At 44.9% G+C, this 27,384-nt stretch overlaps 1 protein-coding gene across 8 annotated transcripts in view; it reads right to left on the minus strand.

The window, feature by feature from the left end:
* Positions 1 to 27,384, minus strand: part of JADE2 (jade family PHD finger 2) — a 154,424-nt gene that overhangs the window by 28,656 nt on the left and 98,384 nt on the right. For all 8 annotated transcript variants that reach the window (XM_037907520.2, XM_037907521.1, XM_007053570.3 and 5 more), the window contains 3 exons: positions 15,096 to 15,307; positions 9,868 to 10,035; positions 8,177 to 8,293 (listed from right to left, as the gene is read on the minus strand). In XM_037907520.2, coding sequence (XP_037763448.1) covers positions 8,177 to 8,293; positions 9,868 to 10,035; positions 15,096 to 15,307 — 497 coding nt within the window. The remainder of the gene's footprint in view (positions 1 to 8,176; positions 8,294 to 9,867; positions 10,036 to 15,095; positions 15,308 to 27,384) is intronic.

Here is a 27,384-nt window from a genome sequence, read left to right on the forward strand (position 1 = left end):
TGCAATAAGTGACTTTGCACGTTACTCCAGGGCACCCAGCTGCTTGACAGAGAAAAGCAATAAGAACTTGACATTGTACAAAGATTAGACACCCATACTGAGAAATGAGTATATTTCCCAAATCTCATGTGTGTACGGCTAGTCACCATAATTTCAAGTACAAGAATCTTCATTAAACTGCTATCTCCACTGGGTTCCTTTCAGTCTCATCCCTGCGGCCCTTCTGATGCCCCCCCACATAATCCAGGCCTCTCTTTTGGTTATTATAAAAATAAGGTTCTGATTGTTCGTCCAATAAGATAGGCAATACTGTTCTTGTCAATACTATGGTCCAATATTATGGACAAATGACTGTAGCTGGGTAAATAAGTCTCTCCCAATAGAGAACTAATTTATTTCTTATTGTAATTTCTCTCTCTAAATTACCTCAGTTTCCTTTTCTTTAACTCTAAAAATGGCCTTGCTAATTTTATCTGAAGTCTACAGAGGGGGTCACAGTCCATGAGTAAAACAGGAATCTAGGGAGCTTCTAATGCTCGTGGAGCACAGTGCCTTCATTAATAAGTAAGCAGCTCCTATTGAAATTCCACTCCCTCTAATTAGCTTGGGAAAAAAAGAAGAAAAGAAAATGGAACCCCAGCTTATTTAGAACAGACAACGTGAAAATGAACATTAAAATCGGTATAGGGATTAACTTGCTGTCCAAAGTTATTTTAAATTAGAATTTTAAACAATTTTGCTAAATTCCCTCATAGTTAAATTACTCTGTCTGGATTCCACATGCAGCAAAACCTAAACTATGAGTTTACATTGAAGCAAACGCATCTCCCAGCTAACATGTGGGCTGTACACATTTCAGCACTTTCTCCTCCCCAACCCTGCTCTATTCATTAACTATTTTTAATGGCTCAGAGTGTCAGGTAATTATTTAAGCCATAATCCATACGAAATCAGTCTATTTCAGCTGCTAATGACCAGTTAAACGGCAATAACGAGACATTTTGAGGGGCTTATTACTGTAGACACCACATTTAGCAGTTTATATAACATTATTCTGGGGCGGGGGGGAGTGGAGTGAGCAGTTCCAGCACGAATGACCACATTAAAACCTATGATATTTCCTGAAGGCTGATGACAAAAATACAGGATGTTGCACATTTTTGGTGAGGTTTCGGGTAAGTTTTAATTTTCAAAAATAAAAATTCCAGTTGTATTTAAACTGCAAAAATGTTATTGTTTTTCCTCTTTGTCCCATCGGTCTTGGATTCCTGCCCTGTTATTAAGTTACAGAACACATGAGCTTTCAACATTGCTGTTTTCAGATATTTCCCCTTGACTTTGTTTATAAATTTGCCGGTGCTTATGAAAGCAAGAGACTACCTAGACCCAGGCATAGAGCAGGCAAGTGGTGTCCAAGTTAACCTCTCACACATCTCTCCCAAAGCCCATTAAAATCAATGGAAAGATTTGCAGAGACTTCAGTCAGCTTTGGATCACCTCCATCCTGACCTTTAGCACTCCCTCTATTAATTCTATGCATACATCTCCGATGAAGAGGGGCTGCCAGTTGTGCCACAGTACCTGTGGTCACATTCAGGATGGAAAGAGACCACAGAACTTACCTAGCTCTGAGTTGGGACATCACGGGATGTGGACAAATGCCCTCTAGGCATTAGATTGAGATTACTGGGCCCATCTGAACCATGATCCAAACCATGTTTGAATCCATGTCTCCTCCTCTTAACAGATTTAAATATGTGGATACCTCATTTCTAATTGTGTTAATGTGTATCAAAATAAGCAAATTCCACTAAAAAGTGAGTATTTACCCACAGTTACCACATAGCACTGCTAACTAAGACACTATGGTATTTCCCTGTACCGACACTGAGAAACAACACCAGTACATCAGATACCACTGTGTGGTAGCCATTGGTAAATGGTGATGTTTTGATGGCTACCACTGTTGCTATTGCAGAGTGAGCGGGAGTCTTGTTTGCCTAATACACTGACAGAAGTGCCTGCAAAGTTCTGAATACAGAATCTTTATTTCTCCTGATGCTAGGAGGGACAGAGATAACAGCTTGATCATCAGACCCCAGATTTTTTTGGTAGAGCCAACATATCTTCCTTTGGTTCTTAAGCTGCATACACTTGCTGTGAAAGTCACCGGGACAGAATAAATACAAGAAAGTGACACAATGTCATTCGATGGAGTCATTTTCCTGACTCTAATGGAACTTTAAGGTTGGACAGCTTTGCCAGCTGTAAGTTACCTTGATTGAGTTTTCTTGTCCGTTTGCCAAAACGGTTATTTTACTGCACTGAGCTATCTAGCTACTGATGTAGTCAATTGTATCTATATTGGAGTAACATCTGGGAGCACTTTAAACCAAACCATTGGGAAGATCCTTTGTGCTGTTATGTGCATCAATAGCTACTGTACCATAACGAAAGTGCACACCCAGAACCATTCAAACTAAAAAAAAAAATGGATGCATCAGTGTTGCCTTCCTTCCTGACTATTTACGTCACCAACAGTATTAATATCATTATTCAAGTGTCTGCGGCTTTTGCCAAAACAACAGCCTACAGAGCGCCCTTTACACAGGAAAGATTATCTGCACTACCTTAGAAATAAAACAAATCGAATGACACTTGTCCTGGATTTCTCCTTTGACAGATGGCAAGCAGCAGTTGTCAGAGACTGTGCCCCAAATGCAAATAGAAAATAATTAGCAAGCTCAGCTGACAGGGCAACAATTAAAGGTACCTGATCCACAGCACCTACCAACGGACCTTGCACAAACTGACAATAAAAACATATTGATCCATCAAATCATTCATGAGCACAGAATGCCAACGGAACGAGCCTGTGCTTGGGGAGGCATCAGTCTGGCAAGTGGAATGAGCTGAGGCAGTGGAATTAGGGTAGCACACTGGATCTCACAATACTTATGACAGTAACAGTACATAGTGATGATAATGCTACTGCATAGCACAGGGGTGGCCAAACTGCAGCTCGCAAGTCACATTCATCTCTTTCACAGTTCAAGTGCGGCTCGCGGAGCCCCCCCACCCCACTCTCCACCTACCAAACTGAGGGGATGGGGGACTCGGGGCTTCTGCCTTGAAGGGCGATGGTGGGGCTAGGGGATTCTGCCCAGCAGGGACGGGGATCTAGGGGCTTCAGCCCCGCTCTTGCTGAAGGCCAAGCCCAGGCAGGCGCTTCCCACAGGGCTGAAGCCTCTAGCTGCATCACCTTGCCACAGGGCAAAAGCCCCAAGCCCTGGCAGGTGCGTCTGGCTCTCAAACCTCTGAAGATTATTGTATGTGGCTCAGAGGGTGTCATAAATATAAAGGGAAGGGTAAACACCTTCAAATCCATCCTGGCCAGAGGAAAAACCCTTTCACATCGTAAAGGGTTAAGAAGCTAGGATAACCTCGCTGGCACCTGACCAAAATGACCAATGAGGAGACAAGATACTTTCAAAGCTGGAGGGGGGGAGAAACAAAGGCTCTCTCTGTGTGTGCGATGCTTTTGCCGGGAACGGAAAAGGAATGAAATCTTAGAACTTAGTAAGTAATCTAGCTAGATATGCGTTAGATTCTGTTTTGTTTAAATGGCTGATAAAATAAGCTGTGCTGAATGGAATGTATATTCCTGTTTTTGTGTCTTTTTGTAACTTAAGGTTTTGCCTAGAGGGATTCTCTATGTTTTGAATCTGATTACCCTGTAAGGTATTTACCATCCTGATTTTACAGAGGTGATTCTTTTACTTTTTCTTCAATTAAAATTCTTCTTTGAAGAACCTGATTGCTTTTTCATTGTTCTTAAGATCCAAGGGTTTGGGTCTGTGTTCGCCTATGCAAATTGGTGAGGATTTTTATCAAGCCTTCCCCAGGAAAGGGGGTATAGAGTTTGGGGAGGATTTTGGGGGGAAAGACGTTTCCAAGCGGGCTCTTTCCCTGTTATATATTTGTTAGACGCTTGGTGGTGGCAGCAATAAAGTCCAAGGGCAAAAGGTAAAATAGTTTGTACCTTGGGGAAGTTTTAACCTAAGCTGGTAAAAATAAGCTTAGGGGGTTTTCATGCACGTCCCCACATCTGTACCCTAGAGTTCAGAGTGGGGAAGGAACCTCGACAAAGGGTCAGTAAGTTTGGCCACCCTGGTATAGCACCTTTCATCCAAGTATCTCCAAGTACTTTGGAGGTGATGGGCCAAGTCCATCCCTAGATATAAGTCCAGGGAAGCCAGTGGAGTTGCACCAGAGATGAATTTGAGCTGTTAATATGTCTTCAGACCACTCTTGTGGAGTAGAGAGACAGGGAATATTTCATTCACCAATGAACTCCAGCCATCTCTAGCCATGGAATGTAACAGCTGTTTAACAGCTCACAGCAGTGCTACACAACAGATTTAGGGCAGAACGTGACGGAAATGTAGTATCCAACAGAACTTGAGGGGGGCATTTAGGGAAAGAGAATGTAATTACCAAAGTTGAAATACAGTCAGGGCAACAGTGTTGACAAGGCTGTATTCTTACAAATAGCTCCATGGGATCTTTAGTGACCACAAGTGGTCTGGACCTCAGCTTTAGGTCTCATCTGGAAGAGGGCATCTCCAGCATCACAACTGCCCTAGCACGATGCTGGGGCATTGGTTCAGTATTGACGCAGAGGGAAGAACATCACAGCTAGGCTCTTGGACAGTGCACATCAGACTCATTTCCATTTCCCCCAAAAAATGTTTTTGTAAGTTTTCAACACTGCATGGTTCTCTATTTGACCAGAACAGGACTAACTGACTTATCTACTGCAGATTTTAAGAAATACATTTCCACAAATAGCTGTGGTTCTCCAGTAAATGGATGTTAATCTTTAGTGATCAAATGGTCTTCATTTTTCCCTAGCATTCTGGGTTTGGCTTGGTGCAGAATCTGCAAAGACACTGGCCTCTTACCCATGCAGCAGGTCTGTCTCTTGGCACCTGATCTTTGTCCACTGTCAGGCGACTACCACCTACTAATGAAACCAGTGACGTTTTAGTCTATACTCAAACCAAAACCAAACTGAAAAGGGTTAAGGAGCTACCTAAATTGCAGATGACACCACAGCTCCTTTCCTGTAACCTTCAAAATCACTTTCCCAAAGAAGAAAGGTTAAAGGACAGTACTATCAAGAGATGTTGTCTTCAGAAGGCTGAACTGCTGCCAGTCTATGGAGAACTGGCACCAAGCCCTCTCACAAAGAGGCACTGATAATCTCTGCCAATAAGGGTCCAATGCTTCACCAGTCCCTGTTTTGACCTGCCATGGGGGCTTGAGTCCGTCTTGGAAGCTGGCGTGCACAGCATTCTCAGGAATTGCAGTACCTTCGGGATATGTAATCAGTATGTTTCCTTATACTTTGTTTTTTGGTTCAGCAATGTAAACAAGAAAATGCCAAGAGGATACAGCACTCTTTTTGGCACATTCTCACGTCTAGCCACAAGAACCACTATGAAGTCATGATTTCCCCTGAACAGAAAGTTGGAAAACTGCTCAGACAGGGCTGTATCCTCAGCTAGTGTGAACTGGCATTGCTTTATGGAGCTATGCTGATTTGATCTGGCCCACAATTTTTTAAAAGTAAAAACAAGGAGAAGATAGTGATGTGCATGAAGCAATATCAGCCAGGGGGAAACAAGTTCCTCCCAAACCATCCCCTTTGTTACATAACATTATGCTGATGATTCAACTGCCAGCTTGTGTGTGGCAAATTCTCTAGACGTATGGAGCCTGGGGGCACATGCAAATTCCATAGGCGGGTGCACAAGCCGAGTTAGGTGACTAGCTTACAATTTGCATGAACATTTGCTCCATTTGCACATGCAACTGCAGTAACTGTGTACACATTTGTGGACAAGAAGTCTCCATTTATTATAATGTGATCCTGCTTCCACGCATCAGGAGAGAAGAGCGATGAAACTGAGAAGGCCTCCTCTCCTTCCTTGTTCGAGATGAAGGAGTTTTTCTCCAGGCACAGTTCATTTAGTTGAAGATTGATCCTGCTTTGAGCAGGGGGTTGGACTAGATGACCTCCTGAGGTCCCTTCCAACCCTGATATTCTATGATTCTATGATTTATCTTCCAGAGTCTTACTCTGTCAGGTCAGTGAAACCTGGTCAAACTAGCCACTAAGAAAAGCTAACACTGGAAGCCTGTGAAATTAGCTTCTTTTAATGCTTCATCTGAAACTGACCTGCACATACCTTAACTATCTCATTCCTACCCTCAGAAGTTAGCGCTAAGGTCCAGATCTTCATTTCAATCAATGGGAGCTAGGCACCTGAATACCTTAGAAGACCTGGGCCTAAGTACTATAACAGATTTTTTTCTCTTTAAAGCTCTCACAAAATGGTAGTGGTGACAAAGATGTTTAGATTCCACCTGTATAAATAGGAACTGATCAAAAATTCGTTACATAAACCTAAGGGCTTTGCAAACACAGGCCTTTGTTCCTCTGATGAGAGCAGAGGATACAACGCTTATTTACCGCTACGGGTGAATCTGCTGCTTATACATCCCTTAAGCCCTTCAATAAAGGCACCGTCCGCACATTCCTTTTCCTTTCAGCAGCGCTGTTCTGCAAGAGCTATGGTGGCACTGACAAACACTCCAGTGGCAATCTTATGAAGACTTGTAACCTGTGAGTTGTCAGCACACGAGACAATAAAACTCTGTGTTCCATTTCAGGTGACCTTTAATTCAAATCCGTTCAATCCAAAGGTTCTCACAGCTAACGTGTGATGCCTGCGCTAAGAGGATGAAGTCTCAGAGAATCTGAATTCTTTTTGATGCTGCCAAGTCTATTTGACTCCTTTCGCTGCCCTTCCGTTCTTTGAAAGCAGTTGCCATTCTGACACAATATCTCCATCTGGCAGGGTGAATAAGCAGATCCACCCAGAGCCATCAAAAAAGAAGTGAGTCAATGCTGGAGATTTAAAGAAATATGGTGAAATCTCATTTCAAGCTAAAAGGATTGCTTTTAAATAGCTCCCTTTAAAGTATTAAAACCATTGCAGTTGCACAAACATCACAGAGGCTTGCAGCTCTTTCTATTATTAAGACATACCACTCTTCCTCAACCGGCTAGTTACTCTCTGACACTTTTGCCTCATTGCTATGTCTGATGTTTAAGGGCCAAATCCCACCTCAGCACTGCGTAGTTAGACTTGATGTACGGACGTACCGAGGAAGGAGTTTTCCCCAAGTTCATGGAACCCGAGAGCTGTTCCATGGCTGCTACTGCAGCTCTGAGGTTGCACCGTGGCTTGGTGGGGGAAGCAACAGCTAATGAGGTTGTGCAGCAGCAAATCCACCAGCCCTTCTGCTCTTCCCCTGGTTTACCCTCCCCACACCAAACCATGGGGGACTGGCCTCTGAGGACGGCAGTGGTGCAGTCTTCTTGGCAAGGTTCCACAAACCCTGGTCCCCCACATCTGTTCTGCTGCAGTCAGAACCCCCTGCACCTGGATTTGCCCCTATAGTCAGAGCAGGATCTCCTGGGGTCAGTGCCCTGACCTAGCAGAACCTTTTGTAACAGGGGTGTTTTTCCACAGGACAAAATGAAAGCATGTAGTCCCTTCCATATAGCATTGCTGTGGGAAGGGTAGGGAATAGGATATTTGCTGTGATCCACTAAGGTGTTATAGAATAGGTACAAAACAGGGATGTATACATTCTAAGTATTCTATTTCGTGAGCTGGTAGGGTTCAAATCAAGTGCAGTTCCTTGTAACACTGGAAAGAAAGCTAAATTTTCTGGCTTTCCAATGGTAGAAAGGTTTCATTCCTAGCCCCACTGGCATGTGAAATATTAATACAGCTGGCTTCTGACTTCAGAGCAGTGTCACTGTCAGTCCTTGTAACTACAGAGTCACTATGGCACTGGGATCATGGTGAACAAACAAGGCTTATTTTGATTTGCAGCATTTCATGTATTAAAACATTACAAACAACAATAATTGGTGGCAACTGATTGGCTCTTGTGCTCCCTGCTGTTACTTTTATTCCCTGTCAGTGACTAAGAAAACTTGTTCCCAAACTAACCGACAAATCCTTCCCTCCAGTGCATGAACAGGGCTCTCAAGAGCAAAACCTGGCCCTGGGCTTCATTAAGCAGCGTTACATACCTGAATACACGTTCCAGTGCACTCCTTGCAGAGACTGCAGGACAAAGCCCATCTGCTTGCTGGGATATGCGAGATCTTTGTAATGGGTTCCATTTTTTCTGGGCATCCGATGCTAACCTAGTCAGGACACAGAGTACGTGTGTTTGTACCACTTACTACATGCATCTTCCCTGGGATAATGCAAAGCTTGATTCCCTGCGGTGGCTACAATGAGAGGAGGATTTTCTAAAAGCCGTCTCTACCATCACCCATCATTTGCAAAAACTCAGCTATGAAGATGAACGAGATGGCAGGAACACGGAGGGTAAAGGCCAAATGCAACCTCTGAACTAAATCCTCTCTGGTGTGTTGTTATAGATGTTGAACTGGCATGTGCGCTTAGTGTGACCGAACCCAGCTAGAGGCTGGGTGTGTCTGCTCTCCCTGGCAGAGCGCAACAGGGCTGGATTGTCCCCTAACAATCCAGCCTGCGTGAGGGGCAGCATGTACCTGAGCTGCCTCAGGAGTGGGGCAGGCACACGACCGTGATCCTGAGCGTCCCAATCTGTTGCTGCTCCCTTTCTCCAGGGGGAAGTAACTGAGGCACAGCCTTTGTGCTGGTGTAGCTAACTTCCCCCTGCACTGGCTCCTGGGCCTCAGCTGGCGTGCTTGGGGCATGTGGATCTGAAGTGCCATCTATTCCCCACCCCCGACCACCCACTCCCCACACACTGTGCAGTAGGTGGCATGGGAGCCCAGGCAGTGGCTGCTCTCCTTCCCACATAAGCTCTGACATGGGGGTAAGCCACACAGATGAATAAGGGAGCTCTTTATGCATCCTCGTGCCCCCGGACTGCCAGGTAACCGGGCTTACAGTTGATCCCAAAGCAATTTAGCCTAAACTCTTCTTTAAAGAATTCCACATACCCATTGCTGTATTGTTCCTTATGTATCCACCTACATTGTACTCTTACTTCACGTTACTCTTTATTTTTCTACTAAATGTGGATGCCAGTACATGTATGACTCCATGCTGTTCTGCTGGCATGCCACGCTGAAGGACTAGGAAATACCACTAAACCATTGCTCCAAATCACCTCCCTTGCAGGAACACATGTGCTGCAATCAGGCAGAGTGCCATGTATGCATGCACTGTACGTGCACCTAAGTCATCTATCAGTTCACTGTAATAAAAAAACCCTATTATATAGTCCTCCTGGTAAAGGATTGCTCAGTAATGTGGTGAGATTAACACTGCAGCTGCAATATAAAGAAGAATGACATTCCCCAGGGGATACAAGCAGAAAGGGCAGGTACAGACAGCAGGATGGTAGGTACCTGCTGTTGGTTCACTATCCCATGCCTTGGTACCTCTGCTCTTATATTGCCCAGACTTTATGAGAACAGCTTGGAACTGCTGCACAGAACATGAGTGAAAGTTCTAAGATCAGTGCTGGAAATCACCAGGGCTCTGGTTTCCAAAGGTTTATGTATAAGTAGGCTCAGGTAGTTTCAAAGGAATATGGGTGCCTAATTCCATTAGGCTTCTTTGAAAATGCCAGTCCAAGTTACCTGCCCCTTACTACTGAAAGCTTGAAACAAGTGATAATAGTACAGGGTCGTTGACTGTACTGGGCACGCTAAGACCAACCACAATCCACATCCAACCTCATCCCACCCACATCTGGAGAACATGTTGAATAAAGTCTTACTTCTGGGATCCATAAGGCACAGCTAACGTGGACCCATTTTGTCCCACTCCGGGTGGGTTTCAAAGCTCCCCCTCTCTTCGGGCAAAGTAGACACTTTGGCTGAACTCCAAGGGCACAGGTTCGACAAAGCCAGTTCCCAAGGGGAACTTTTAGGATTCCATAGCAAGCCTGTGCAAACACAAGAAACATTGCATTAGCTATACCACATATTCCTCTGGAAGGGCACCCCACCAATACACTTCCGTATTTAGTCATTTACTTGCACATTTTTATATGGGTGGCTTAATGCCATGGCATCTGGATATTGTCATAACAATTAAAAGCAGACATGAATCAATCAGCGACAACTGGTTTAAATCTGTCTATCTATCTATCTATCGGATTTGTACTGATGCTCTGCCCCTAGAGATATGCCCTGTAGTTTAATTAAAGGCCTGAATACCCCAGCGTGTTTGTATCATGCCAGGCAGCAGCAGTGAAGGCTTCCCAGTGCTGCTGTACTAACAGGCCTTCCACATGTTCTTGAGAGACTTGTTCTCTCACAGGCTTTGATTTCTCTGATGAGATCATCAATGGAGGAGGCAAGTAAAGACAACAGACTGTGAATAGTGGACATCTGTCCAGCAGGCACTGGACTGAGACCATAGGCTCACATCACACAGGTTACCGAAGAGCTACCAAAATAGCAATAGCTTTCAGTCCTTCCAAGTCTGGGTCCTATTCAGATCAGTGACCTAGAGGTGGAAGGTTCTCTCTCTTATTAGCAGTCCCCTGAATAAGATTTTAAAGTTTAAAGGTAATATAAAACCAGCTATGCTAGGACTGGCAGCATTCATTTCACTGATCTCCCACATGTCAGTCGGTGATGTTGTGCTAAGACAACCTGCCCTCCCTCAGATAAACTAGAACATGGCTTTTGCAGGTCCTCCACCGGACCCTCTGCCACTCAGTGAGTTGCATATACTTAACAGAAAGATATAGCCAAGCTCTAATCCGAGCAGCATCAGAATTCACAAGGTGTCCTAGATACTGTGCTTTCCCTTCTGGTGGGTTGAGAGGTGTAGTTGGCTTGTAGGTTAGTATGTCAATCATTCCAATTACTTCAGTGCCTTTTAAGAAAATCCAATATCCTCTTTCTCACTTCCATACTCATTCATCCTGGAAGCACAGCATTTGAAAGGCATGGATTTCATTGGCCAGAGGTACAATAAGAACAAACTCTTAAAGAGAGAGGAATTCCCGCTCAACTGCCTTTAATGTCCATCCTTCTGTCATTCCTGTTTCTGCAGAAGGCACAGCAGCAACATCACCGAATACCCATTTATGAGATGCACACTGTCTTTTGCTTGGAGGTCTGAAAAGGAGCTAACTGCAAAATCTTCAAATGAAAATATATTTTCCTTGCAAAGTGGACATCAGCACTTCTTCGAGATCTCCACCTGAGATCAGCCTGACGGGGAAATGTACAAAAGCGCTCCGAGGTGCACAGACCAAGGTCAGCTCATTCCATCTTCCCATCTTATCTAAGTCTCTGTTTCTCATTTTTAGAGGGTTCATAAAATCTGACGGCGCACAGAAAATGATCGTGACCTGCTTTGCGGGCGGGATCAGCACTTGGTAGGTAAGATACACAGGGGCAAGACAGGCCATCTGCTCAGCCTGCCCGCCTGCTGTGATGGGCCATGCAGCAGGAACCAGATGCTGCTCTTTCCAGAGGAAACACAGCCCACCATGACAACTCCTTCATTACTGGGGAGTGTAACCATGTTCTCTCATGGGAGTGGGGAAATCACGGCTCGTTAGCACTGTGTGAGAATTCAAATAGAGGTTAGAAATGTGTGCTGAGGGAGGCAGAGGAACAGGGGATTAGGTCAGGAATAGACTCACAGGGCCCGCTACCATGATGTACACACTGTGTAACCTTGTTGCCTGCAGTGTGAGTCAGGCCAGAAATTAGCTTAGAGTTAGTGTAGCGCTCTGGCAGGAGACTTAGCTGATAATTTAAGACCTGATTCAAAGCCCACTGAAGTCAATGGAAAGGCTCAAATTGACTTCAGTGGCACGGGATCAGGCCATTAGTGTCTAATTCTGCAGCCTCTCCCTGTGGAAGAAGCTCCCGCCCACATGAGTAAACCAACTGGACCCTAGGAAGCCCCTATGGCTACTTACATGAGTAAATGCTACTTAGCTGCCACATTCTGCTTTCAGGTGGCAGTGGCCATATACACTGAAGAGCAAAATCCTCCCTGATGTTGGCCTCCACACCTGTGTTGCACGGGGAAGTCATGCAGCCTCCACGCCTGTGTTATACGGGCAAGGTGCGCTGTCTCCACGCCTGTGTTGCACGGGGAAGGTGCGCTGCCTCCACGCCTGTGTTATATGGGGAAGGTGCACTGTCTCCATGCCTGTGTTGCACAGGGAAGTTGTGCTGTCTCCATGCGTGTGTTGCACGGGAAAGGCGTGCTGTCTCCATGCCTGTGTTGCACAGGGAAGGCATGCTATCTCCATGCCTGTGTTGCACAGGGAAGGCACGCTGTCTCCATGTCTGTGTTGCACGGGGAAGGCGTGCTGTCTCCATGTCTGTGTTGCACAGGGAAGGCACGCTGTCTCCATGTCTGTGTTGCACGGGAAAGGCATGCTATCTCCATGTCTGTGTTGCATGGGAAAGGCGTGCTGTCTCCATGCCTGTGTTGCACGGGGAAGGCATGCTGTCTCCATGCCTATGTTGCATGGGGAAAGGGTGCTGTTTCCTTGCCTGTGTTGCACAGGAAAGGTGTGCTACCTCCATGCCTGGATTTTCCACCATAGGTTTGTAATGAAAATTCTGAATCATCTTGATATTCTGCAGAACCTGTTTCACTGATGAAAACCATCCAAAACAGCCGCCTACATCGACAACAAATATCTTGAAAGCCCCCCCACTTCCCAGAAGCTATGATGCAAATACTGCCAGCAAAGATCAGCACCAGACCCATTTAAAGAGAGACACCTTCAAATACTGTACATAATCGAATCTTAAAGAGGTATCCTTTGTTTACACCAGATGCCTCAAACTCAGCTAATCAATATCTGTCTGATGGCTGACCTGATATTTGTGGACCTAACTAATTTTCTTTCCCTTGAAGTGACAGTGGGTAAAATTTTCAAAAGCACAGATGTGATTTAAGAGCCCAAATTCCATAGAAACTCAGTGGGATTTAAGTTGTTAAGTCACTTAGGTGCTTCTGAAAATTTTACTCAATTTGGCTTTTTTTAATAGGAAAATTGGCCTCTCTAGAGTATGTGAGCATACACACACCCACTCACACACACACCCTCCTGCACAAAATGGCATGCACACAGACATACAAATGAGTGCACAAGACACTATCATATTTTTTTCCTTCCTTGCAGCAAGTACTTGGAGCGTTAACACTCAATTCTACAAAACAAATATTCAGGCAAAAAAAAAAAAAAAAAATCCAATCCAATCCAATCCTGCATTCTGACAACAGGCTGGGCTATAAACCCTGCCATGTGAGAGAATGTTACTGAAGCTGGGTGGTTGCTTATACACACAATCCAGTGCTATAAGATCAGCGCCATAGAAGAGAAGTGTGAGGAGAAACCTATCGGTCCATCCTTCTGGCAAATGCAGGAGTGTCCAGTCCTGCAATAAGCATACCTCAAGTGATGCATAACAGAGATCCTCTGTAGCCACATCTATATTCTGGGTACTCGTGGTCATTAAAGCTCCCACGGGAGCACTTTAATGGGGAGAGAGAAAGAGAGCTGGCACATTAAATGGAAAGGGTGGGGTGAAAAAATAGCAAAGAATGGGAGGTAGCGGACAAAACAAGAAGACAAGAGACCGCAGAATAAAGTTAGGGAAAGGCACAGCCTACGATAAATAGCAATGAATACAGACAAACACAGGGCAGGGAAAGTAAGAAGATAGACAAATATTAGATGAGCAGAGAGTCTGCGAACCCCTCTTTCGCTCTCTGGATGTGCCAGGCATGATGTCATGAGGCAAAGCGTGTCCCACTATCAACTTAGGGATGTGCACTGAGCACCATGCACTTGTGAGGTTTGCTACATCACAATCAAATCATGGCACCTTTACTCGTGTTTTCCTCAGTCTTTACTCAGACAAAGCCCTGCAGGATTCCAAGGGAGACTTACTAAGTCAAAGCTGAGAGCCAGCTGCTCTTTGGCCCATAAGCAACGTGTGGGGCAGTGGTGCAAGGAACCTTTCCTCCTAATGCATGACCCAGGGAAGGACTAGGAGGAACTACAGTCCCGCTGCTCCCTCCCTACTCTCTGGAGAAGAGCAGAGAGAGTGCCAGAGCACTTGTAAATGGGCAGGGAGGTGAGGAGGAGAACGTGCAATGATTTGACCCTTCCATAGCAGCCTGGTTTTTCATTCCATAAGTCAGTGCTTCTCAGTCTCTCCAGACTACTGTACCCCTTTCAGGAGTCTGATTTCAGCCCTGGGCAGCGGGGCTTGGGCTTCAGCATGTATCTTAGCTCCGTGGGGCCCCTGCCTGCCACTCTTAATGCCAGCCCTGCACTTGCGACCTCCCTAAACCCATCCCACAGCCCTCCTGGGGGTCACCACGCCCAGGTCGAAAAACTCTAATATAATATATAGAGCTGTATAAACAAGTCACTGTCTGTATGAAATTTTAGTTTGCACTGACTTTGCTAATGCTTTTTATGTAGCCTGTTGTAAAACTAGGCAAGTATCTAGATGAGCTGACATCCTCCTGGAAGACCTCTGCGTACCCCCAGGGGTACATGTACCCCTGCTTGAGACCCACTGACATTAGGGGAGCCATACCGGCTGTGTCCACTCCTTTGTGTTGCTTTGTGCTCTGCATTTCCGTTAAGGCACAATGCCTCTCGGGTGTGTGTTCTGGGCTGCTGTAGCTCCGTACTGCCCCGATGCAGCGCTGTACACCCTAACCCCAAGTAAGGACCAAAGAATTCCACCCCCGGCACAGCCATTTAAGAGAAGGTAGCAAATCTCCAGGGCACCCCGAAAGTTTATCTGAGGTGCAGAGGGGGGGTGAAGCACTCTGGTCACAGCAGGAATGGCAGAGGGTGCCCAAGCCAGTAGCATGCGTTGCTATTTCAGACTCTCAATGTCAAGCCAGTGTTTGTTCTAGCTAATCAAAGGCCAGATACACGCATCAGACTGAAAGGCGCTGACAGCGCCGGCCCACGTACGACCAGACGTCATTCACCTGGTGCACACAGACGTTGCACTTGTCACAGAAAACCATCTCGTTGCCATCCTCTCCCTCTGGGGACCGGCACACGTCGCACACCACGTCCTCGTCGTACTCAATGCCCAGGCCCTCCTCTGTCTCAATGGCAATGTTCATGTTCTCGTAGCACATCGTCTCCAGCTCCTCCAGCACTCTCTCCAAGGTGATCTCATCCAGCTGTGGCTTTTCTGAAAGGCAAGAGGCAGAGTAATGACACTGACGCTTCACAATTAAACCAACCTCGCTTCTTAAAAACAAAGGGCCGCCAGCCCTGCTGTCCCTAGAACATTTTGCCTGCTGGGGTGGAGCACACAGAGCCCTCCGTTTGGAGAGTCCTTGCACAAAGCTGTATTTCACAAAGGAGACACTTTAGGCTTTAACTTAAGAGGCGAATTCACGACAATGATAATGTGATTCAGAAAACTGACGCTTCTAACTATGGATACAGTTTATGTTTCAAAATATTGCTGTTGGCAGAGGGGAAAAACGCCATTCAGCTGAACCAATGCGGATAATTAGGTCTGACAGTTTAAATGTTCAAGGAGACGAGTCTTCCGAAGATGCTTGCTGCAGGAAGGGCTCAGACAAGCTTTGGCAATGCAAAGTCAATGCTTTATTTGTTAAAACTGTGAAAACTGACCCTTTGAAGACTAATTAAATAGAACTGTAAATCTGGAGCCAAAGGCTGAAATTGAGGGTAATGTTCTTTGTTTCTGGTCAGTACAAGTCCAGTCAGAAGCTCAGTTACGGGGGCAGGTTTGGGCTTGTATCTGTTGTCTCACTTTTTATTCTCATTGTACTAGCACCTCTAGCGACAACTAGTGGTGAGGATGCTACCACCAGAGGCTTATCCTCAGTGACAACCCCTAATATGGGGATGATACCACTTTTCCATAGTGGCTGTGACATATCCATGATCACTGCTACCGTTGGGATGCTACCCCAGTAGCTTGTTGACAGTGAAATGCTGCCATTGCTGAACAGTGTTCCAATGAACTCAGTCTCTCACCGTCTTCCACTTCAGCTGCTTCTTTCTAGGCCAGTTCCTGCCATTGCGCTGAAGTCAATAAGATTTCAGCTCGCTGATCAATGGCAGGACACGGCCCTCAATCTTCATGGAAAGTCTAACTACAGCGTAACTGTGGTTCACCTTCACCACTGCAAGGGAGTCTCATTGGAAGGTTCTGAAAAACACTGTATTTGCAAACAATCCTGCTGCTCCCCCATAGAATGCTAAGGATATTTCCATGAAATGCAGATTTTTTTTGCTTAGGAATTCATCTTCTCCTGTTGTTTCTCCCCTCACCTGTTTGTAAGATCATAGTTGTCTGCACAACAACTAGGATTCAGAGTAGCAGCTGTGTTAGTCTGTATTTGCAAAAACAAAAGGAGTACTTAGTCCCTAAGGTACCACAAGTACTCCTTTTCTTTTAACAACTAGGATGTTACAAACAGCATTTGGTCACTTCAGGTAATGAAGGAAAGAAGAAAAAGCAAAATTAAAAAAACATCCACAGTCTTTGTGATGTTTTCCATAAGGCGGGAGAACACAGAATTATAACAAAACCAACACACGCAGGTAAGGAATATTTGTCAGTGGTAAGGAGAAGATGATTTCCAACTAAACACTGAAGATCTACAGAAGTAATTTAAGCTTTGAACTTTAGTGGGCTAGATTATTTAATATATAATAATGATCAGATGAGGGGACCTGTCATATGTACAAAGGCAACAGAGGAACTTGACTTGTGATGCTTCAGTATACCAGGATTCCTTTATTTAAAAAACAAAACAAAACACTGCAATTTGCAACAATTATAGTAACAAGCCACTGCAGTTTACAGCGAAGTAGCTACAGTGGTTTGGACCATTACTGTAGATTACTGCAGAGTACTTGTTATAGAGGTTTTCTACCTTCTCTGCTGCTGGACAGCAGGGGAACAATTCTTGATTTATAAACAGTGAAGGGAAAAAGACGAAGATAAATTCATGTTAAAAAGTTAAGTGGCTGTATGGTGCACAGATTTTGTATACTGAACTAACATGGAGCCAAATCCTGAAGTTCTCACCCAGGGCTGAGCCCACTGAAGCCAGTGGCAAAGCTTCCAGGAATATCATCAGGACCAGGATGCAGCCCCATATCCTCAGGCAAAACTCCTAATGGCTTCCAAGGGAGTTTTGCTGATAAGGCCTGCAGGATGTGTTCCTTTTGCACAAAGTCCTGAAGACCCAATAACATGCTGGGAAAAAAAAACCCTTAGGCAAGGAGGGCACATGTACGGAGAAGTGGGCAAACAAACAGGCTTAAATTAATATGCAAACTAGATACCATTAACTTGGGTTTGAATAGAGACTGGGAGTGGGTGGGTCATTCCACATATTGAATCTATTTCCCCATGTTAAGTATCCTCACACCTTCTTGTCAACTGTCTAAATGGGCTACCTTGATTATCACTACAAAAGTTTTTTTTCTCCTGCTGATAATAGCTCATCTTAATTAATGAGCCTCTTACAGTTGGTATGGATATTTCCACCTTTTCATGTTCTCTGTATGCATATATATATCTTCTTACTATATGTCCCATTCTATGCGTCCGATGAAGTGTGCTGTAGCCCACGAAAGCTTATGCTCAAATAAATTTGTTAGTCTCTGAGGTGCCAAAAATACTCCTGTTCTTTTTGCGGATACAGACCAACACGGCTGCTACTCTGAAACAGGCCATTGTCTGGCTTTTTAAGTTCTTCTCCCATGCTCTTCCATTGGCAGGGTTTACTTTGGTTTGACAAGTCTATGCAAACTTCTGGATTGGCATTTCACATGTCTGTGTCAATCTGAGCTACAATCTAAGCCAGTCAACCCATTCCCTACCAGGGCCCTTTCAAGCGCTTGAGTTGTTATGCCACACATGCAACGAAGCCTGATGTGACCTGTTTTATTGCGAGCAAGCCCAATGGATGCGCGGGATCATTTCAGAGCCCAAATCTGGCACATGGTGCCTCACAGGCATTTGGAGAGCTGCAGTCATGTAACTATTTCAAGCACCCTTCGTTGGCAATCTGGTTCAAGACGCCTCATGCTTCAGAGCTTAGAGGCTGCCACTACCTTGGGTTGGGAGTTGCACCACCACAGGGGAGAGCCAAATGGAATGTGCCATCCTTAAGGATGGTGCAGCCTACTTCTCCAGTGCAGGGAGAGTGGGTTGTGTGAAAACCTGGCCCATTCATTTTACTTTGGCAGGGTCCCTTTAGGAACAGACCATTTGAACAACTTTGTTATTGGAGCAAATATTTCAGCCTCCGTTTTTCACTCTTTCGGAAATGAAAGTCACTATTAAAATCTCTTTCTGTTCCTTGGGGACAGAAGCGGAAGAGTTTTCTGCATACCGCACCTGACAGAGCCAGCTTGCTGAGTCTAGAGCAGCCTCTGAGCAGATAAGAAATGACTATGAAGAGTGTTGTTCAGTGTTTGCGATTCCTGAAGTAGGAGAAAGAGGGAAGGTGGTTTCCATAGGAAACCTAAAACTGACCCAAACTCCGGAGTCAGGATCACATTGGTACCTGGAGAGTACCCATTACACTCCACGTGGAAACAAACTTCTCATAATTGCAACTCTATATTCCTCCGCCATCTGTTACAGCCCATTTTCCTATGCAAGGTTGTACATTTTTAATTGATAGTGATACCCTGTCACTGCCAGCCTAACCCACAGGAAAGGTAATGTCGATGTCAAACTGCTCCCACCTCACTGCTTAAAAACCAAATGTCCTACTCAGCTTTGAAAGTGAGTCTGACTTCAGTGGAGTTTGGACATGCACTCAGGAGCAGAATTCAGCCTGTGAACGGCATGTAGAATTTACAAGCAACACCTGTACTGAATGAGCACTTGCTCTTCACTTTTTTAAATGTTTCGTTTTTTAGATGGCATATCTATGAATCATGCATAAACAAACATACATTTTGGAACTCCTGAGGGTATTCTGTGCCAAAAAAAAAAAAAATTTTATGCCAAAAAGTTAAAAATTCTGCACACAATATTTTAAAATTCTGCAAGTTTTATTTTTCAATAAATAAATGCAGAGGCTCCAGCACGGCAGTGGGGAGCACACGCCACTGGCTGCATGAAGGTGGGAGATCACCCTGCAGTCCTCCCAGCCCCGCCCCTGGGACACGGACTCAGGGGTGAGGCTGCACCTGACCCTGACACAACACAAGGCCTGGACCTGCCCCAGAAACACCCTGGAGCCTTGCCCCCCTGTGCCAGGTGCACCAGGTGTGGGGCAGGCAGGCTCAAGAAGGCAGGATCCAAGTATGAAGGGGCTCAGTGTGGGGGAATCCAGTTGTGGGGTGAGAGGGTTCTGTGTGGGACAATCTGGGTATAAGCAGCTCAGTGGGGGAGTCTAGGTAGGAGGGATCGTTGCAGGGGTTCCAGGTGCAGGTGCAATGGGTCTCTGCAGGGGCTTCCAGGTGAAGGTTGCTGGGGCTTAGCGGGGGAGTCTGGGTGCTGGGGGAGTGGGGCTTGGTGGGGTGGGAGTCTTGGTGCAGCCAACCGGGGGTCAATGGCATGGGGTCTGGATGTGGGGGCTCAGGGTGAGCTCATTAGTGTGGGAGTTTGAGTGCAGGGAGCTCAGTCGGGGGTGGTCTGGGTGCAGGGGTGGGGGCCTGGAAGCAGAGGGTCTGGGTGCAGGGGAGCTCCAGATGCAGGGATTGAGATTCAGTGGTGTGGGGTTTGGGTATGGAGGGCTATGGGGGTTCTGGATGTATGGGGTGAGGCTTGGCAGCAGTGTCTGGGTATGGGAGGTCCGGATGCACTGGGGTTGGGTGAATGGAGGAACAGCTCCCCATACAGTGATCCCTCCCCCTGCAGCCTAGGAGCGATAGGGGGAGGAAGCAGGGGAGGATGATGAACCTCCCGCAGCTAGGGGAGGTTCCTGGGAGTTGGTCTGATTGGTTCCCAGCCACTCCTTGCAGGGGAAGAGGAAGTCCCGCCCTCTCCTGCCTCCAGCCCAATTGGGACTAGCAGCTGATCCCGGCTCAGGGTAGGAGCCACTGGCTGGGATGTCTCCAGCCCTGCAGTGATTCACCGCTCTGCCAGATGCTCTGGGTGCCTGAAAGGACGTATCTGCTAGGGAGTGGTGCCTGATGACTCTTGCAGCTTCCCTTTGCTTCCCTGTCAGAAAGTCATTTTTCTGCGGCAAAGCAAAGAAATCTGTGTGGGACATGAATTCTGCACGTATGCATTGGCGCAGAATTCCCGCAGGATCAATTCTATATTGACGTAATTACATGAGAGGTATTAGTTTGCCAAGCTCTATTCAGAATACCATGGAGTCTACTGAAGTGACAATTGTACTTGATGAGTACAAAGCAATTAATGGCTTATGAATCACTAAACAATGGTGCCTAAGAGTGAAGTTCTTTTTCCATTTATGCCCCATTTATCTTCTTCTGCATCATACAAAGTTGTCACTATTAAACTCCATTCATAAAATTATCTTTTTGGCAGTTGCTAATCTAGAAAGTTGCTATCTGTATTGAGTGTCTAGCAAAAAACCAAAAAATACCCAACCAAAATATCCCATGCTGTATGCAGTATTGATACTGTTATTTTCAATATGGCATGATGAAAAAGGAGAAAGTTTCTGATTTTGGTGACACTGAATAAGTGCAATGAAGTCCGTGGAGTTATTCCATATTTACGCACATAATTACTGAGATCAGAATCAGGTTTTTGGATTCCAAACATAGCTCAAGAGAAATAGTTTTTTATTCGGTTAAGACCTATTGGCAGAACCCACACCGTTCTGACAATGGGCCTTGATCCTGACCTAGAGGGACCATGTCTGGAGGTGAGAGTTTAATATTCATGTCCCTGTAAACACTGCCAGATTGGGGTCCTATTCAAAACACTAGCCAAGATATAAAAGGCTCCATGTCTATCACCCTTTCCATGAGGCCATCCAGATCCCCTTCCCAGATATTTTAACGCTGAGTATGCTGGGGGTGGTCATTTCTGACGAGTGTCCTCATGGAATTTCTAACTAGGCCCATTTATACACCAAGTTCAGCACTTTTCATATGAGCAAACTAGAACTTCTGGGAGTTGATATGAACTGAAATGAACCTGCAAAGCTTGTCAGGGTCACCCATTCCTAGCCATTAGCTGACTGTCTGAGTGTAAGAGATATAGGGGCAAGTCATCCTATTAAAATACACCTGTGGACGGGAGGGAGCCTGCATAAATGGCCAGAATCGACTGCATGTGTGGAAGTGACAAGAGATGAGGATAAGCACCACCTTTCCCTTTACAGGAACTTCCTGGATTTGGGGCTCTGACGATTCAGTGGGAGGACAGCAAAGCACCATCTTCCCCCTCCAAATCTGCAGGAATTGCCCCATCAGCATTATCTTACATGAGGCCTCCAGTGCTGCCCTAATCTGATGCTCCCAGCAAATACAGACCTTTACCATGCCTACACGGTCCCATCGCCAGCAGGATACTTCAAATGCCAGCTTACTGTAGGCACTGGGAAGACATCCTGCCCTCCCCTGGTATATGTGTGGATTAACTTGTGGAAAGATCCCCAGAATCCTGGGGAGTGTTCGGTGCGTCTACTAGATGGACAATGTCCCTTAGAGGCCATACTCCATCCCTCTCTGCGGTGACAGGAACCTCATCCTCCTGATGGGATGATGCTGTAGAACCTATGCAAGTTGAAAAGTACAGTTTCCACATCCTCCTGTGACAGTCCACGATCAAAGGTAAAGCTGATAGCCTCTTCCTTCCCAGATTGGGACACCACTGCACAGGCCAGGAGGAGAAAGAGGGTATGATGTACCCAACCAAACTAAGCATTCCCTAGAGGGGAAGGAAGGAAACGGACGAGGTGGAGGAGTTGTCCAACTATAACTCACTCCAGGAGGTCTCCAGATATGACTTAGGAAAGGACAACACATACCTGTTATTTGGACCTGGCTCCTAACAGGAGGCTATTCCTAGTATATGTGCCTTCTGGGCGTGTGAAAGGGAACTATTCTACAAAGCCTCATTCTCTCCCTACCCACATAACTGTGGAGTCATCTACACCACTGACAGATTCCTAAGGATCCCATCATGTTCCTCTATTAGAATTAACCTTTTGCCTCATCCCCATCAAATCCTGGAGGCCCCAGTGCTGTGGGTTACCACGCTTCTGACTCAGATGACACAGCTAGTTTCTGTGGAGAGACTAGAGGCCCAGTTCTTATACAATTCCCTACAGGCCAAACCACAAGTAGCACTGAATCTACCTCTTCACTGTGAGGCCAGCCACAGCCTCCTTGTCGGATTCTGAAGGAAGTGGGAGAAAGGTACTAATGGCTCATGGCTCATGGGATGAGAGCCCCTTGGAGTGATGACTAACAAACAGCCACCACAAACCCTGGAATAACAATACTTTGCCCTTTCACGGATGTAGCACCTTTCAGCTGAAGTTCTCAAAGTGTTTTACACTCACTAATTAAGGGTATGTAAATAGGTAGGTAAATATTATTTGCTCAATTATACCGGTAGGGGAACTGAGTCTAAGAGGTAAAGTTTCAGAGTAACAGCCGTGTTAGTCTGTATTCGTAAAAAGAAAAGGAGTACTTGTGGCACCTTAGAGACTAACCAGTTTATTTGAGCATGAGCTTTCGTGAGCTACAGCTCACTTCATCGGATGCATAGCATATCGTGGAAACTGCAGAAGACATTATATACACACAGAGACCATGAAACAATACTTCCTCCCACCTCACTCCCCCGCTGGCAACAGCTTATCTAAAGTGATCCTCAAGTAGAGCCATTTCCAGCACAAATCCAGGTTTTCTCACCTTCCCCCCCCCCCCCCCCACACATACAAACTCACTCTCCTGCTGGCAACAGCCCATCCCCCTTTGAAACCCCTCTTTATAATGCGCATGATAATCAAGGTGGGTCACCTCCAGCACTAATCCAGGTTTTCTCACCCCCCCCCCCCACACCCTCCCCTTTTTCCAAAAACCACACACACAAACTCATTCTCCTGCTGGCAACAGCTCATCTTACAATGTGCACAGCAATAATCCAAGTTTAACCAGAACGTCTTGGGGGGGGTTTTGCAGGAAAAAAACAAGGGGAGACAGGCTACCTTGCATAATGACTTAGCCACTCCCAGTCTCTATTCAAGCCCAAATTAACAGTATCCAATTTGCAAATGAATTCCAATTCAGCAGTTTCTCGCTGGAGTCTGGATTTGAAGTTTTTTTGCTTTAAGATAGCGACCCTCATGTCTGTGATTGCGTGACCAGAGAGATTGAAGTGTTCTCCGACTGGTTTATGAATGTTATAATTCTTGACATCTGATTTGTGTCCATTTATTCTTTTACGTAGAGACTGTCCAGTTTGACCAATGTACATGGCAGAGGGGCATTGCTGGCACATGATGGCATATATCACATTGGTGGATGTGCAGGTGAACGAGCCTCTGATAGTGTGGCTGATGTTGTTAGGCCCTGTGATGGTGTCCCCTGAATAGATATGTGGGCACAGTTGGCAACGGGCTTTGTTGCAAGGATAGGTTCCTGGGCTAGTGGTTCTGTTGTGTGGTATGTGGTTGTTGGTGAGTATTCGCTTCAGTCTCTACGTAAAAGAATAAATGGACACAAATCAGATGTCAAGAATTATAACATTCATAAACCAGTCGGAGAACACTTCAATCTCTCTGGTCACGCAATCACAGACATGAGGGTCGCTATCTTAAAGCAAAAAAACTTCAAATCCAGACTCCAGCGAGAAACTGCTGAATTGGAATTCATTTGCAAATTGGATACTATTAATTTGGGCTTGAATAGAGACTGGGAGTGGCTAAGTCATTATGCAAGGTAGCCTGTCTCCCCTTGTTTTTTTCCTGCAAAACCCCCCCCAAGACGTTCTGGTTAAACTTGGATTATTGCTGTGCACATTGTAAGATGAGCTGTTGCCAGCAGGAGAATGAGTTTGTGTGTGTGGTTTTTGGAAAAGGGGAGGGTGGGGGAGGGGGGATGAGAAAACCTGGATTAGTGCTGGAGGTGACCCACCTTGATTATCATGCGCATTATAAAGAGGGGTTTCAAAGGGGGATGGGCTGTTGCCAGCAGGAGAGTGAGTTTGTATGTGTGTGTGTGGGGGGGGAAGGGTGAGAAAACCTGGATTTGTGCTGGAAATGGCTCTACTTGAGGATCACTTTAGATAAGCTGTTGCCAGCGGGGGAGTGAGGTGGGAGGAAGTTTTGTTTCATGGTCTCTGTGTGTATATAATGTCTTCTGCAGTTTCCACGATATGCTATGCATCCGATGAAGTGAGCTGTAGCTCACGAAAGCTCATGCTCAAATAAACTGGTTAGTCTCTAAGGTGCCACAAGTACTCCTTTTCTTTTTTCTAAGAGGTAAAGTAACTCATCCAAGTCACACAGGAAGTCGGTAGCATAGGCTGGAACGGAACTCCGAACTTCAGGCTTCCCAGACACCGAAGTAACTACTAGACGCATTCCCTTATACACTGCATGTGAAGCAGTAACATTATTTTGCTAAAATACATTCTCTACCTTTCCGTATTCTGGTTTCAATTTACTTGGTATGCTGGGGCAAAAATATTTAGCAGGAGGAGCCACCTTTTGCAAAACTGAGACTTATTTCCAACAAAACTGCACTCTACTAAAATCAATTTACTGAAACAATAAACCCTTTCACCCTATGGAGTATATTTGGAGAGAAAACTGCTATGAACAAACAAGCAGTCAAAAAGCTAACAGAATGTTAGGAACTATTAGGAAAGGGATAGATAATAAGACAGAAAATATCATAATGTCACTATATAAACCCACGGTAAGTCCACACTTTGAATACTGCGTGCAGTTCTGGTCGTCCCATCTCAGGAAAGATATATTAGAATTGGAAAAAGTATAGAGAAGGGCACCAAAAATTATTAGGGCTATGGAACAGCTTTTAAGCTTCCATATGAGGAGAGACTGAAAAGACTGGGACCGTTCAGTTTGCAAAAGAGACAGTTAAGGGGGGATATGATAAGAGGTCTATAAAATCACGAATGGTGTGGAGAAAGTGAATAAGGAAGCATTATTTATCCCTTCACATAACACATGAATCAGGCAGCTTTGAAAACCTCAGACCACTGTCCATGTGATCATCACTCATTGGACTCAAGAGGCATGGGTTCTGTTCCTGGCTCTGCCACAAAATTAATGTGTGACTGTAAGAAGGTTACATAATCTCTATGTGCCTCAGTTCCCCGTTTTTAAAAAGGGGAGTAACAATACTTCCTTCCCTCCCAGGGATGCTGAGAAGTGCTCAGATACTGCTGTGATGCACGGTACAGACATATCAACAAATAAAGTGTTCACATTTTATATTAAGGTATCATTTTATAAAGGGTTAATTATTAATAAATGTTTTAATAACTGATTAATCAATTATTATAGACTGTTATAGACTCCACCAGGTGAACAGATTGGTTATAACTATGGCTTACAACAGTCAATAAGATCTTCCACGTACGTGTTTATAACTATCTACAGCCCAAACTACCCATGTTCTACAACATGCTTACGATATCTCATCATCATACGTTAACCATTTATAAATGGAAATTTAATATATAATGTGACCAATAAAATAAATAATAAGCATACAATCTGCATATGAGCTAAACATGTGCAGCAAAACTTCTAGGTATTTTGTTATAATCATATCCTGCTAATGCACTTAAAAGATTTACAGGAACCAATTATCACCCTTTATGCCACCCACTGACATCAATTATTGCTCAAATTTCAGATGATGATAAAGTGTTTTAGAAACCACTTAATAATCTGCTGTCTTTCTGTAATAATGCTTTTCACTCGCAGAGTTGTCCTGGAGCACTTCTGATTAAAGCTACTTCATCCCTTGCAGCAGCAAGACTGAATATTGTTTGAAACTGAAGCAATTATTTTGAAGAGAGTTTCTGTAAATAATAAACAACTACAAAGAAAAACAGATCATGCTGAAAACGAATAAAACCAAGAGAGCTAAAACCTACACTTCCACTGTTGACCACAGATCCTACCAACCTACTTGTAAGCTAACAGCAGAGGGGTGCTCCCGCAATCTCTGTCTCTGTAAGGAGTTAAATCATCTAAGGCTTTAATTTTCAGGGGGTCACTGTGTTTCACCTCTGCAAATGGCTTATGGAACAGCTACCTGCAAATACTTCTAGATTCCCTAGCAGGCTTTGGTGAGATAAGCTTAAAGGCCAAGGCTATTTTCACACAAAATTAGTTTGGATTATCATTTTAAGTATCTTTCTTTTCTTTTTTTTCTTCTTCCCTTGAGACACACTGCCTAACTTTCGCCATTTCTGGGACAGATTCTGATACCCTCACTCACATGCAATTGTACATTACTCCCTGAGTAATCTGGCTGTAGCTAATGAGACTACTCATGGAGTAAAATGCTGCTGAACCGGAATAAGAGTATCGGAATCTGACTCTCTGATTCCTCCTTCTAACTTTTTTCATGGACAGCCTGGAAATAAAACAATCAGCTCAGTAAAGGTCTATGGGCCATTTCTGCTTTCAGATAAGCCCATGCAGGTCTTCACTGATTGGATCTGGGTGGAAAGGTGTAAGTGGAAATTGTACTGACTCGTGGATAGGTCACTGGAGTGCAGCCACCTGGACTCTAATCCTGGTTCTACCATTCTCCAGAAAGTTATTTATTTACCACACCTCTCCGTGTGTTTGTTTCCCCTTCCACATTTTGCCTGCCTTCTTTATTTAGACTGCAACCTCTTTAGGGCAGAGACTGTCTCTTACTATGTGTTTGTACAGTGCCTAGCACAATGGGGCCACAAACTCAGTCAGTGACCTTTAGGTGCCTAGTATCATCATCATCATTAATATTCCATCCCAATGATTGAAATAAAAAAAGAAGTCAAATCCATTTGCAAAATGGCATTTGCTCTGCTGGCCGTGAATAGTAAATAACGAAAAGCCACATTTTGTTCTCATTTACACCAATGGAGTTAATCCAGACTGACACTGATGTAACTAAGACCAGCATCTGGCCCTAAATCTGTTCTCAAGATACTTCCACACTGTAGATATGCATCCACTCTGTGTCTTAAATGTCCTTCACTTGTAAATTGTTAATACAATGAGAAGTGGTGGAGGATTTGCTGGTTTTTCTATTAGCATCAAACAAGTACACCCTTAAACTGATTGTGCAATGAGCTTA

This window comes from Chelonia mydas, chromosome 8 (assembly GCF_015237465.2).
Source record: "Chelonia mydas isolate rCheMyd1 chromosome 8, rCheMyd1.pri.v2, whole genome shotgun sequence".
In the NCBI taxonomy this organism is placed as follows: domain Eukaryota; kingdom Metazoa; phylum Chordata; order Testudines; family Cheloniidae; genus Chelonia; species Chelonia mydas.